General features: G+C 37.6%; 1 protein-coding gene across 3 annotated transcripts in view; it reads right to left on the bottom strand.

Annotated features, from left to right (window-relative positions):
• Positions 1-14,909, bottom strand: part of LOC144057493 (F-actin-uncapping protein LRRC16A-like) — a 56,155-nt gene that overhangs the window by 12,939 nt on the left and 28,307 nt on the right. For all 3 annotated transcript variants that reach the window (XM_077575132.1, XM_077575130.1, XM_077575131.1), the window contains exons 10-22: positions 12,314-12,402; positions 11,736-11,830; positions 11,213-11,299; positions 8,382-8,485; positions 7,901-7,978; positions 7,047-7,123; positions 6,056-6,160; positions 5,901-5,970; positions 4,153-4,234; positions 3,973-4,072; positions 3,744-3,798; positions 1,368-1,540; positions 1,228-1,296 (exon numbers count right to left, since the gene is read on the bottom strand). In XM_077575132.1, coding sequence (XP_077431258.1) covers positions 1,228-1,296; positions 1,368-1,540; positions 3,744-3,798; positions 3,973-4,072; positions 4,153-4,234; positions 5,901-5,970; positions 6,056-6,160; positions 7,047-7,123; positions 7,901-7,978; positions 8,382-8,485; positions 11,213-11,299; positions 11,736-11,830; positions 12,314-12,402 — 1,184 coding nt within the window. The remainder of the gene's footprint in view (positions 1-1,227; positions 1,297-1,367; positions 1,541-3,743; positions 3,799-3,972; positions 4,073-4,152; positions 4,235-5,900; positions 5,971-6,055; positions 6,161-7,046; positions 7,124-7,900; positions 7,979-8,381; positions 8,486-11,212; positions 11,300-11,735; positions 11,831-12,313; positions 12,403-14,909) is intronic.

Here is a 14,909-nt window from a genome sequence, read left to right as displayed (position 1 = left end):
AAAGTAAAAGTGCATGTAAATTTAAATCATATTTTATTCCTTCTTGGCAATGGTAGTGAAACATCAAAATTGTACATAGCACCACTTACAACAGACCATACTTTTGTTGATATCCTGTGTTCCGAATTTACAGGAGAATTAAAAAAGAGTCCAAAGTACTGTGAAGTTGAACGTATTGGCTTTTCACGAATGCTGCTTGCTTTGGTTGCTATTTTTGTTGTGTTTTGGAGGAATATTGCAATTTCTGCCCACCTCTACAGAAAAACAAGCAATTTAAATCAAGTCTACCAAGAAAAGTGGTCAAATATCCATCCAGAAGCTTATGGATTAGCTACAGAAAGCATCTGGTACAGGTGACACTTGCGACATTTAACATTAGTATGTAAATATATATTTGTGCCAGTGTTTGTAATTTTGACCCTGTGTATTAAGAAAATCCTAAATCAATTTAAATTTGGGCACAAAAAAAACACACAAGGTGTGCATTGTGTAGCCCATCCCCCTTGCAAAAAGAATGGTTGAAATCATCTAAATAGGCTTACTTTAAATAAATAAAAAAACACAAGTGTGACTTAGTTTCATCATTCATGACACGTCTTCCCACAGGATTGAATCAAAGTTGTGTCAAGCATGACAATCTTCCCACAAGATTTAATCATAGTGTCAAGTGTGACAATCTGCACACAGGATTTAATCAAAGTAGTGTCAAGTGTGACAGTCTAACAGTTAAACTTTTATTCATATCATTTAATAAAATATATAATATTTATAAATTTAATCCCAGGCAGGGTGTTTATTTATTTAATTAGTTTTGAAATGCCTACAACTAAGTAGTGTATACTAAAAATTTTGGAATATTTGAGACGAATGTAATGTCAAACATTATGAATCGGTTTTATGACAAAAAAAAAAGGGTACGACAGGAGAACATTTGAGACCAATGTAATGTCAAGCAAATGCTTTTTTTTATGACAATTTATGCACACAGAGAAGAGGGAAAAAGGGAAACTGTTATTTCAAAAATGAAATAGCGTGATAGAAGCTCGGGAGATATATCATCAGAAGTCTGTGATAAGGAGAGAAAAAGGCTGATGACGGCAGAAGAAGTAGATGAATGCGTCCCAGATGAATTCACTCAAAAAATGTAAACCCTGAAGAATTCCATCGCCACCAAGACATATTCTGCTTAGCATTTTTAAAAGAAAATGGCTGCCTATTAATACATACTTCTCCAGAGCTGTTGCTACATCCTGTAGACCCTGAGGACCAGTATTGTTTTTGTCCCAGATCACCGTCCTGTAAAGACAAGTGCAAAATGTTACACAAATGGCCAAATATCGGCATATTTACTATTCTGTGGTAGTCACCTGAGTTTAGAGTTAATCTGCAACGCCTTTGCCAGCATCTTGGCACCCATGTCGCCCATCGCGTTGCCGCTAATGTCGAGTCTGGTGAGTGATGTGTTGCTACCGAGCGCATTCAGCACAATGGTCAGATCGCTCTTCAGTCGGGAGTCGGCCAGAGACAAAGAGGTGAGGGGCTGGAGAGGAAAGGAAAGCTTTCAATATGCATTTACTATCAAATGTATTATCAACAATACATCTTAAACGAAGCTTGTGTGCTTGTCAAAGCTCATTTCGTAATAGTAATGTAGAGCTTTAACCAGTAGAGAATACTTGCTCGAAACAATTACAACAAAGGCGGAATTTTTTTTATTTCATGCCTTCTTGAAAGAAAGCTGCAGGGGGAATAATTTACAGCCTGTGTTTGCACACAGCCGACATTATGCATGCAAATTTAACCAGCCACAAGTCTCATTAGTCTTCCCGTGTTGTAAATGATGGCATTTTATAATGCTTTTTGTCCAAAGTGTTTCCCAATCTTGCCTCTCAGTCACACACAGATGGCTGCAGGGCAGCCAAGCAAGGTGGCCTGTCTGACTCATGCATGCTGCATGCTGCGTAACAACAAAGCACCGAGTGTGACCCACTTCATCTTGAAAATAAGAGTCGGCGTGCTGGTTTTAACTCCTATGCAAAATTAAAATACGGTAACAAGGAAAGTAGCAGTACCAACCACATCTAGCGAAAGAGATGTTGACAAAATGTAGTTATTAGGCCCATTTCTCCCATTTGGACATAGAAAAACTGGCTATCAGATTCACTTATTAATCACTGAAATTAAGAAATTATTACCCTGGGCTAACACACCTGCCCTGTTTAATTAAACTGGGGAAATGAGAAAATGTATGATAAAAAAAGGAGCCAAATTAGAGAGTGATTAACCATTCTTTCAAAAGATGGATTGCTTCCTTCTGGGCTATGTAATTATATCTGCTAATGTATGATTGCAGATGGTAAACCTGTCATTGTATTCTACTCAAACACGCTAAATAGAACAATTAGAACTCCTCACAAAATGAATTTGATGCTTACGCTTTATGTTTTGTTAATACACATTTGAAAATATTGCTTCTTTTGTAGTAAACAGCCTTTATGTTCAGATGTTTGTTTATATCAATCATAAAGCATTTGACAAGTAGACAAGTCAATATAAAAAAAACACATACTGTCCTATTTAGTTAAGTAAAAGGAAGCTAATGTTATACAACAGCCTGTTTGCATATCTCCTATTTCCCTATAATCTTAGCCTCTCGTTTGACCACGAACCAAGGTTATTTTAGTTAACGAAAGCGAAAAAACTAAAACTAAAATACAAAAAACTATTTCGTTGACAAAATAAAATAAAAACGGAAATGCATTTAAAAAAACAAAAACTAACTGAAACTACATTTTATTTTTTCAAAAATAACTAAAATTTACTTATAATTATAGCAAAAATGTCCTTTGCATGAGCCTTTGGGGATGATTTAAAATTGTGATTTTAAGTAGATTTATTTTAATATTAACCGGAATAAGGACATTTGAAAGTGTGTCACACAAAAGTGATTTCATCTAGCAGCAGCCAATAGAAAAGCACCTTCAGATGACCTTGCTCCCATGGTGTTTTTTTAAAGATTGCGCACAAGTAATACACTTTTTTTTTTTAACTAAAACTAATACTGAAACTAACTAAAACTGAACTAAAACCAAGAATTTATGAAATAACTAAAACTAACAAAAAATAACAGAACCACCTTGAAAACTAATTAAAACTAACTCAATTTAAAAATCAAAACGAAATGAAAACTAACTAAAATGAAAAATTTCAAAACTATAATAACCCTGCTAAGAACAAAACTTATTTTTTGTCCCATTGCCTTGTGCTGTCACTTTCTCTCTGTCTACATAAGTGGACATTGCGTTTGAAATGTTGCCTTCAACCAAACTTCAATTCTCTTCCATCAATCTTTTACCGTGCTGCGTAAACCTTCACCCTGAGATCCCCACATTACACACATCAGTCTCCTGCACCTAATGACACACCCGCACACAAGCAATCCCCCATTCACAACTTCACCGTTACCGTGATTCATACAGGAGACAAAGGAGTGCAAGCACCCATTATGGAGTGAGATATCGAAGGTGCAAATGATCGAGCGAGAGTAAGGCAGTCAGAAAAGTATCAATATTTTAACATTCAGCTGATCGATATAGGTGACTTCCGTTTACATAAGAGATGAGTAACAGTCAACATTATACTAATTAGATTCTGTTGCAGGCTAAATTATGTGAAGGCTTTCTTAACTGCCAAGGTAATGGTGCTCTTTCAGACTCAGACAACTAAGGAAATGAAAAACTCACCGACTCTTCCTCCTGGATCATATGAACCAGACTGTCCAACACTGGGGCAAGGTTTCTGAATCAGATAGGCAAAAAGAGCAGAGGATGAGATATCAGCCCATAATTGAAAAGGAATCTTATACAGTATTTTACAAGAACAACAACATATTGATGGCTGGAACATCCGTCATGACAGTAGCCGATATTTCATGTGTCTCAAGCCGTATAAAGCACAGGCTTGTAATCTTACTTAGACTTGATGTTGTTGAAGTTCTTGCCCAGAGACAAATGTCTTATTGATCGGTTTTTCGCCAACCAAATCAACAGAGTCGAGAGATCAGAGTCCAGGCCTGGAAATATGTTTTTAAAAAAAAGTTTGAAAAAATATATATTCATATGTGAAAATTCAGTATAGAGGGCAGTGCCTCACTATTGTCAGAAATATCCAGGCTGGAGATGTTTGGAATCTCAGCAATGCATCCTTCAAGAATCTGGGACCCTCCAGAACGCAACTGTTGGAGCAAGAACATAAAGTCAGACAACTGCGAAACACACATATTGCAAAATTCATCACTGAATGTGGGCCAAACAAAAAACAAAAAACCCACACACACAGCTGTGAGTTAACTCTTTGCTGAAAAGACACTCTCAGATGCTCGACCAATAGAACTGCAAAATAGTCGCACTTAAGTTCTTCTGGCATACACAGTCAAGATGCATTAACGCAAACATTTTCATAATGAACATGCAAATACACAGTTGATGGCAAATGAATATACTGTATGACGTCTCAAAAATCATTGATAAAATAATGAATGTCAGATAGATAATGGCATATATATATCAATTCTATTAACTTTCATCTTGGCTTGTGGTCTGACATGCACTCCCAACTCCTTAAATAGCCGGGACCCACATTACCGCGTTGATTAACACAGAGTGAATGAATACTGAACGTTAAAACTTTGAAAAAGCAGAATGTTCGATTCACTCTTGTTTGTAGTGGCAGTTATTAGATGTCTAAGTGTACTGAATGTTATGGCCTGTAAATGTATTTAAGGGTCATCATCATAAGAATGAGATGGATAATGAAGCAAAACAGCAGTTCATCACACACAAGACGGTGGAGAAATCATTTCAAAAAGAAGAGGGTGAGCGTTATTTAAGCACACTAAACCAACGCCAGATGCGCAAATAAGAAGAATGAGAAGTTAATTAGTGTGAGCCTATTTGTACTTACACAATGGCCGAGCTTATAGAGGCATTAAGAGGAGAGAACAGCGCATCAGACAGAAGCCAACAATTAGCAGCAACACACACAGATGCTTAATGACTATATAGTTGCGCTAAACGCTCACACCATGACACACACATTTGCATCTTGTGCGGTTCACTTCTTGAGTACAGTCAGCCTACTCAAAGCACTGCATTCAGCAAAGGGCTCATTAGGGCATCGAAAACTGGCAGAAAAGCCTTATTTAATTCCCACAGCTTCAATGACAGAAGATTTCTACTGCTATCTAGAATTGAATTTCCCGTGTGATTTCTATTCATGCATTATTTTTGGTGATCCCATTTAAGCTGTAGAAAGCTTTTTTTTTTCTTTCTTACTGCGCTTCTTTGGTAGAGATGAAAAGAAAAACGTGTGGGTGTGATGCAAAAATTATAGTGGCAAACTGAAAACTCCCTGCACCACCACCCTGCAACCACCATCCTCTACCCCGCCTGCGGTAGTGCGCTCTTCCAAGTATTTCATTATAAAGCCTCTGAATAATACCCCTTGGCATGTCAACAGTCTGTCAAATGGTTTTAGAGTGGCTGCTAAAAAGCTGATTGCAGTAAAGGAGGATCAGTTCCAGATGATTAGATGCCACACTCACCAAAACGAAGCTGAAAATGACACTTGAACAAAGGCTTTAGAGAGTCCATTTGCAAAGATGTGACATTATTATCGGTGGGCTGTATGTTAAATGACAACGAAACTATTTAGCACGCCATTTGTACCTTTAAAAGGTGTTTATAAGGAACGGAATGTGTCACTAAACACATTTGCATAACATGCCATTTGATGGTTGACTGATATATCATTATATAAATCAGAATGTGAAATGCTCTTGGATTCTTGCTTGCACAAATGAATAGTAAGAAAACCTGTATCTTAACTTGCAAAATTCTCACCTCGCAGCAGCTGAGGTCGAGAGATACATCCTTCACATTGGGGTTACTAGCCAGGCCTAGCAGGAGAGCTCTGCAATATTCAATTGGACGGAAAGAAAAATTAAATATTTAGAAATTGATAGATTAAAAGGAGTATGTTGTTGTTGTTCACTCACTTGAGGACATCCGGCGCCAGCTTTGTTCCTGACACGTTAATGGAGCTGAGAGACATGGCGCTGCTGAAGAAGTGCTTAAATGATGGCGGTACCTCCTTACCTTTCCTATAGATAAAATATAACAAATGAAACATGACACCAGCTTTTACAATACCACACAGCTTTCCATTTCCTTCTCTCAGTACAAAGAGGTGTGCGTATCTAATAAAAGACGATTCCATACGTATCTCTATTCACAGGGTGCGATACGATTAAAGGACGCTTTGATTTGAAAGTGGAATGATTCGATTCGGTTTGATTCGATGGTATTATGATTCAATATGGTCCAGTTCAGATTAAGAGGGTATGTTGCAATGAGTTTTTTGTTGTCATTTGACATACATATGAATGAACTTGTCAGTAATGATTAATGTGGCATTTCCTTTAAAGACGTATCTCTCCAATAAATGACGATCCCATACGTATCTTGATATATTTTACTCAGCATTATTTCAGGGTATTTTATAGCTTTAGCCAGAAAAAGTGGTGATTACATTTTGAAATAAGCATCCACCAGACAGTGTGCCTTTTCCGCTAGCCACTGGCTTCTCTCTCTCTCTCTCTCTCTCTGAAACGTTTTATTCTCTCCTGTCCTGCCACTGCCCGCACTCATCTTCCCTCTATAGTCAACAGCCTCAGGGGCCTATCAACATCGGCTCTATTCACCCCTTGATGAAGATCTCAACTCCCCTGAGAGTCAGTGGGATTAGATAACAGAGTACCAAAAACCCCACCCCTAACCCATCTGTTATACACATGAGGAGTGCAAACACACAGTACACCTCAAGTCTGTGTGTCATGACAGTCAGTCACCAGCAGGTGTCACACTGAAAATATTGAGGTCATGCCTGATGAGAATGTAAAAAGTCCCTTTTTTTTTTTTAAATAAACAATGCACATAGCCTGGATATAGTCTGTTGGACACTATAAGACACTGCAGTTGGGGTCTTACCTGTGAGGAAAGACACTCTTTGAAATGTTGAGGACAGACAGATGCTGGACCGAACCTCGTAAGAGAGCAGAACAAACCTGGAAAATGAAATACATTCATTGTAAAAACAAAGTAGGTGCATTTTCCCCCATTTTATGTGTTTTACATTATATGTATTTTTAGTATTCGTAGATAGTAAATATTTCAGTGTGAACTATTGTACAGTGCTTGTAAAAAGTTTGCACTTCTCATTCAATACCCTGGGAATGTATCTCCAGACTTTTCCCCAACTATTAATAAAGAAGTTACGTATGTGATAAGGGAACACTTTTATTTTTTGCATGAATTAAATTAAACATATAAACATATTTTTGATCTTTATTCATTTATTTATCATGGATTTTAAAGAAGCACAGCTCACATCTCTGAACACTAATTTTGGACAATGTTGGACTTTTGGACAACAGACTTTTTTTTTTTTTAAAGAAGTTATTAGATATTTGTTAGATCAATACCCTCTGATAGACTGACAGCTGGCTACTTCTCTGACAAATCAATATTGGTGTATTTAGCGCTCAGACCCACAGCAATACCTTACACATACAGTAAGAGCGTCCTGTTTCCTGTTAATTACACATAAAGTTGGAATCATTTGTTTTCAGACACAATCCTCTGATTATTCCTATTAAATGCATTATTTGACCAGGTGCAATGATTACATTTGAGAAAACACTATGTCAAGAATAAATCACATTAGGTAAAAAAAAAAAATACGTTACTTAATGAACAACAGTGAGAATTAGTGGAGCAAAGCAACCATCAAGTGCTATTAACAATGCATATTTATATTTTTCCCTCTGGCTGTTCTTACTCACCTGGTCCAATGAGCAGTCTGTGTTGGAGAGATCCAAGGTTGTCAGTCGGTTGGGTTGGCTCAAGAAATTGTAAAAATGCTACAAAGAAAACAATAACTCATTAGACACACAGAAGAAACTTTTATTGAAATTTTTTTTTTATCATTTTGTTTTTATTTAGCTGTCATATTTTCCCTCGCCGATCTATCCATCATGTCTGATAATATTGCTTAACAATTGAATTTCTCATAATAAGAACACATGCTTTTCCTCAGATGAATCAAATCAGCAGATCACAGATGACTACAGCAGCTCTGTCAGACAATTGATTTGCTGCCTAACCACAAATGCAATCAATAAATGAAATTGATTTGTATAATGTCTTTAGTTCTCGTTTTGATCGTACAGTAGTTGCATAGTGTAATATAACAGGACGAACTCCTGTGGCTTAAATATATCATGTAAACAGGCTTTAAGGCAATATGTGCTTCTATGTCTGCACCTGCATGTCGTCTCCTCTGAGGATGTTCCCTGAGAGGTCCAGATGGACGAGGCTGCTGGGGATGGATGGGTTGGCACTCAGCGACTGACAAAGGCTGTTCACCCCTGAAATGCGCACGCGCGCACACACAAACACACGCGCACAGCCAAGCGGAAGCTGTGTCAGCATTTTAAATCTGCACTTGTGTTTTTACAGCATATTGAAGAGAATAAATAGTGGGTGAAAACCGCAAGAGAAGTGGTGAGAATGGCGCAGGAATGTCTCATGGTTGTGTAGGTGACATTTTATACACTTGTCATGCTTGAAATTCTTTTTAAGATAAGAAATCATCGTGATAAGATGATGTCTAGACCATTGTTTCCCAAGCTTTGTTGAGTCAAGGCGCATATTTCACATCGGAAAAAAAATCTTAAGCCACGCCACTTTGCAAAACAATTCACAAAAACACAGATACACAGATTAATTATGTACCTTCTGTCATCCAGTGGAAGAGCATTTGCTTGATTTGCCTTTTACTGTATGTGGTTAGCATAGATAAAGTAACAAAAACAGCTATTAAAATGTTTTTTTGTTGTCAAAATCGATAATTCCTCGTCACGATCTCTCACGGCACACTTATGTGCCAACCTGTTAGAACAATCATGATGATAACCATTGGGACTGAACATGGTGATAAAGGCCTTTGCAAAATCGACGTTTGTGTGTGTGTGTGTGTGTGTGTGACATTGACGTATGACGGGTAGAATTGCTGACCCATGTACCAACCGTCGGATGACGCACGCAGTCATTGTTGCAATGACAGAATCACATCCTGTTGGTGGATTGATTTATCTGACAGCCAGTTACATGAGGTTTGCGAAAAATGAAGTAGAAGGCGAGCAAGTCGGACAATTTCTGCCAAGGGCGTTACAATAGATTACGTTTAATAACTGCCACTCCATCTGACAAATATCTACTCTACTATATTACAAGCCTGGCCTCTAATCAAAACACGTTTGAGAGTCAAAGAAAAAATCTAAATAAATAAATAAATAAAAATCTGAGTCTTCGGGTGATCATAAAACAGGGACCTACTTGAGACTTACTGTAACCGCATAGCCCCGCCCCAAGAAATCCAAAAGGAAAATAATCTAATGTCTAGAAGGGACTAACTAACAGGAACCCATTTTACTATTTGTTAACAAACAATACAGATTTCCCAAGTGAGGTAACCACCATGGGCTCTTTTGAGGCATTTATCCCCCGTACATATGAAAACTCGGTTACCGGTGTTTCGCTGGGTTTTCTCTTGGAAGTCTACCGAAAACTGGCATTCTTGAATAAAAACGAACTGCCGTTCAATAACCTTTCACAGGCACCAGAGCATGTTGGGTCGACGTCTGAGCCATGTGCCATGAATTGTAATTTGACAAGACGAGCTGTGAGATTTTGAAATGATTGTATAGAGACGCAAAATGTAAAAAGAGAAAATCAATACTTTGGTGAAGTCAATACCAGACATGATCACCGAGCATCACAGGTAATCAGCAGTCCAAAAACAGGGTGCAATTCATCCAGTCCAGCAACACGTTTTGGCTAACTGCATGCAGTGAGGCTAATACATTATTCTGCCTCCTTTTTCAAACATCATGATCTGACAACGTGGATTAAGACAAGTATGGCTGATTCCAAATGGAAAATGCAGTGCAACAAGCCATCTTTGGAAAAATAAACATTACTCGTCAGATTGATGAAGGCTACAGGATAGGGATCAGTAAGCACAATGAGGAAGTTGGCAAACATAGTCACATCCAATCTAAAAATAATAGAATGGAAAATAATAGCCAAGTTGTATGGTGCATTTGAAGTTGCCCTGCCTGGATTGATGGATTCAAAACCACCCTTGAATCCTGGCTTTAACCGCGGAGTCATTATGAAATCTTATGTAAAAAAGTAGAACACTTGATGACATTATAAAGTTGCTTTTATCATTAAATTTTTTTGAAAATACACCAGTGTTACACATGAGCACGTTTGTTTGCTTTTTGGTTTAGGTCTATTTTGGCGTTATAGGTCGCCCTGAAGAAAACTTCACCGGTTGCCACTGAAACGACTGTTTTCATATATGATAGGTCTAGGGCTGGGCCTATGAGTTTTTCCTCCTCCAAATTACAATCAAACTTTTAAGATTTTTTTTTTGAAAGAGGATCTTACAAACCTTTATTTTTAATATTCCGATAAATTTAAGAATTTTTAACGCCAGTGGGAGCCCTTTATACAGTTCTAAGCATTGGACCATTTGGGAGTTCGGATTATAGATTGAGCCTCGAGCTACAGAAGCTGAGCAGGGATCGGTTGAAGCAACGCTGCACTGTAGAAAATGATAGCTCTTTATTGATTGCCCTCGGCCTAAGCTGTTTACAGTGCATCCCTCAAGACTGTGTCTAGTGTTGCAGCGGTTCCTTTGATGGTAAACCAAGACAAAATTTTACCTACAAGCCATTATTGACAACACTTGCAAATGATTTTTACAAAAAAAAGTTACAGATGTTTCCTGCATTACTAAGAGGGACTCCTTTTTTTTTGTCACCTATTATCAGTTATCACACACTCAAACAGATTGTAATTACTTTATTTTTTAAATTTTGTACTTTTAACTATGTATCTTGTACTGTATATGAAATGCACTAAATAAACAAAACTGTCTTGCTTTGCCGAGAGTGCACCGATTTAGTATCATCACTGCGGTGGGAACATTGAGACATGCAGAAGCTGTAAATTGCAACGGATCATCATCTGTATGCTAAAATGTTCACTAAGAGGAATAACATGGCATATTGATCAACACATACCTTTGGGTGACACTGAGGTTTTAGAGAAGTTTACATGCTTGAGCCCAGTACGGAGTTTGGCGAACTGAGCCCCGAGGGAGGAAATACCTGCAAGAACACAGCTGATGAAAATGGCATCTCAAGATACTTTTTTTGCAAGTAATTTTTTTTTTAGCAGACCATTTATCTGTTTTACTAGTTGGCACTGTGCAAATTGTATTTTTTAATTAATGTTTTTATGAATAATATATCAAGCAGCCCCCCAGCCCCTCCAAAACAAACAAACAAACAAAAAAAAAAATAAAATATATATATATTATAAATATATATATATATATATATATATAAATATATAAATAATATTACAAAATAAACAGTCATTCAAAATGTTTTATATACAAACTGCATATTCCCCCGTCAAACTTTTTAAAATACTGTAATTCTAAACACGAGCAAATACAAGTGAGTTAATACTTAAAATGCACCTTAAATGGACATTTCATGGTTAGATATTGATATGAAACATACTGTTTAAATATAATACCTCTGTCCTCCAGTGGGTTGTTGGCAAGATTGATGGTGGTGAGTCCTGAGCTGGGATTGTGTGCAAGGGCAGCAGCGAGTTTCTGGGCAAAATCACTGATGAAAAATCAAAAGACATCATAAAGTACATGACCAATACTTGCTAGCCTTTGGCAAATTAAGCACTCTAAAACTGGACTTGAATCTGATGTCATGGTAACAGTATGATGTACAAACAAAAACTGAACCATGAAACAAGGCCTAGATAAACTTGGATAATAAAAAAAAGAAGAAGACTTGAGACAGAAAAGTAATAAAAGCTTCATTTCCTTTATAGAGCTGACACAAGTATATGGCCAGCCAATGTAAATACCCTCTGAGAAACAGCTGTATCTGTTCAAGACACATGCACAACATTGTGTGTTGGTCTCCGCTTTTCCACTTCACTGGGTATATTTTGTATAACATGTTCGAAAAATGTGTGAATTGGAATTCTAGGTTCGGGTGAGTACTTCTTGGAACCAGGAAAGGGCCAAAAACAGAGAAGACGAAGAGGGATTCACAAGCTTTTGTGTCCATACATTTGTTATTTTTACTCACGTTTTGAGTCCTGCGCTATCCAGCACCAACTCCTCAAGTCGAGTGGAGCGAGACACCACTCTAAGGATTTGCTCACAAACATCTGTAGACTTAAGAAAAACACACAAAGGTTAAATTGACAAGATAACAAAAGGATGAAGGACTGTAATAGGAAATGATACGCAGTTAGGCTGACTAAAGACGTTTACTGTGAAACAAAAACAGTCGCGCTACTCAACTGGATCAGCTCCAAGGGGAACATGTAATTATAAAAGCTCAAATGCAATTAACCAGACAAGCAAAAACCAGAAAGCACATGTTTCCCTGTTCAAAAATTGCAGAAGAAAACGCTCCCTTTCATGTTAATTAAATCAATAGCAAGCAATTCAATCTGTGGGACTTTGCAGCCATCAATGTGTGTCAAGAACAACTTGGACCGACACACTTCAGTAAACATTTCAGCGGGACAAAAGTTGTCTCCCTGCGGTTGCATCACCACAGGAGACACACTCAATTTAGACAGAATTAAAAATTCAACAGTTGGAAGTACAAGCCCCGCCTAGATGTTCACTGACCCAGTTCGCTGTATACTGCCTCTCACTCCCTCTGCTGACACGTGACACACATGTTTTTAGTCAGTCGCTAATTTTCCATCGGAATACCAGAAATTTACTGAACCATTGTGCTGTTTGTTATTCTTGGTAATTGACAGTCTTGCCATTCGGGGCTGCCTCTCTGGGCCAACAGCCCTGGTGGGGCTAAAACACTGGCAACATTGTCCCCCACACGCGGTGAGAGAAAGTGGGGAGGAGAGCAGAAAAGCAGAGCTGAGGGATAGAAAGATGGTGGGATGGAAGAAAGAGCCTGTTGTTCCCATGTTTATGCCATGAAACTATGAAGGGTGGAGAATGAAAGAGGGCACTAAGCAAAACGGTACCTGAAACCTTCTCTTTCTGTGCTGGTTTAAACTGATGACAGCATCGCACGTGTAAGTTACACTTTGTATGCAAGCTACACTTTCATGAGGTCATCTTCACACTGTTGCCCTTTCCCCTCATTCCTGCATCTCGGCCCGGTCCAACAACCTGACTAGAACACTAACTGAACAGGGTAATTGCATCCAGAGTGATCAGGCAAATCATCCCTTGTAATGAAAAAAAAAAAAAATCATACAGCATGTGGTGAGAGCGACAAAAGATTTTCAGATCATCTTTTTAGATAACATACCAAATGCAGCATGTTGTGGCTACATCAGCACGAATAAAGCAGCAAGGGCCATTCTTCTGCCCTCAAGGTCAATGTTTGCATGTGAATGGATTCACCAGAAAATCTCTTCTGCTGTTGAGTGAAGAGGAGATGTTTCTTTCCCTGAGTTCCCACTCACTGGTTCCCGCTACCTCTTGAATTATTTCATCATCTGGCTCTCTCTGTCCCTCTCGATTGAAATCCAAATTGACCTACATATTTCTATCCTGTTGCTGTTGATTTCTCCTTTCCCCCACTCTGTACCTTCATGACTGGCGCACAAATGAAGAAAGGGCCTTTGCCAAACAACTTCCAACAAGTGATGGAAGAGATAAAAGTTCGAAAGGATTGTAATGAACAGTCAGCAAGTTGTATGTGTAGCTTTTACAATTATAACTGTACAAAACAATTACATTGAGCATGCAAATGCAGAGTGTACAGTTTTATTGAGGCGGGGGCCGACAGCATTCAAAAAGTCATTTAAATAATTAAATATAACCTATGAGTGCACCTTGTTCAAATGGCACTAATATGTTCATGTATTTAGTATAGGCTGATTGAAAATAAATATTTTTGTTGCATTTTGATGTTCATGGTACAGTATTAAAATAATATTGAAAATGTTTTTGTTTATTGTGGAAAATACAGTATTTGATTAAAATAAACATTATCTAATTACAAAGCCTTAGAGTTGTCTTAGACATGACTCATTTTTAGTTTTGACTCCAGGAAAATTCACTTTGGTGGTTATTTAAAATTTCTAACCAAAGTACATCGGGTTTCGTTAATGTTTGGATCAAAATAAAAATGTGCTACAATGCTTTTGGTGTGTATGTGTTAAAAAATATATATATAATAATAATAATAATAAAAAAAATATATATATATATATATATAAAAAAATATATATATATTATTATTTTTTAGCAATACCGTGCCAATATCAAATTGGATATTTTTGGACATGCTATCGTAACATGAAAGTTCACACCACTTTTAGCTATGACATGTCTTATGTCAGGCATAATATAAAACCAATCATTTATTTCTTTAACATACATAAATCGTCTAAATAGATAGGAAATTCTATTGCCCTCTCAAAAGTAGTACACTAAAATAATTAAATCAAGAATGATTGACGCTTGTCTCTTTTTCACTGGTCTTGGTGACCATTTAATACCCACTAAGCCGGGATAGAAAAGACACGCGTTAAACACTTGAGCCCCTGTGAACGTTTGAACCTAAATATGCACATCATGGCATGGTGGCGAGGAAAGGGATTAACCGCAATACAAAAGAACTGGCAATGACGAAGCATGAGATAATTGTTTGGACTGAGGAAGCCGAGTGTGGTAACTGGTGAGACGGCATG

Source organism: Vanacampus margaritifer, chromosome 9 (assembly GCF_051991255.1).
Source record: "Vanacampus margaritifer isolate UIUO_Vmar chromosome 9, RoL_Vmar_1.0, whole genome shotgun sequence".
Classification (NCBI taxonomy): Eukaryota; Metazoa; Chordata; class Actinopteri; order Syngnathiformes; family Syngnathidae; genus Vanacampus; species Vanacampus margaritifer.
The sequence above is the reverse complement of the archived record's forward strand: the minus strand, read 5'-3'. Positions and strand labels throughout refer to the sequence as shown.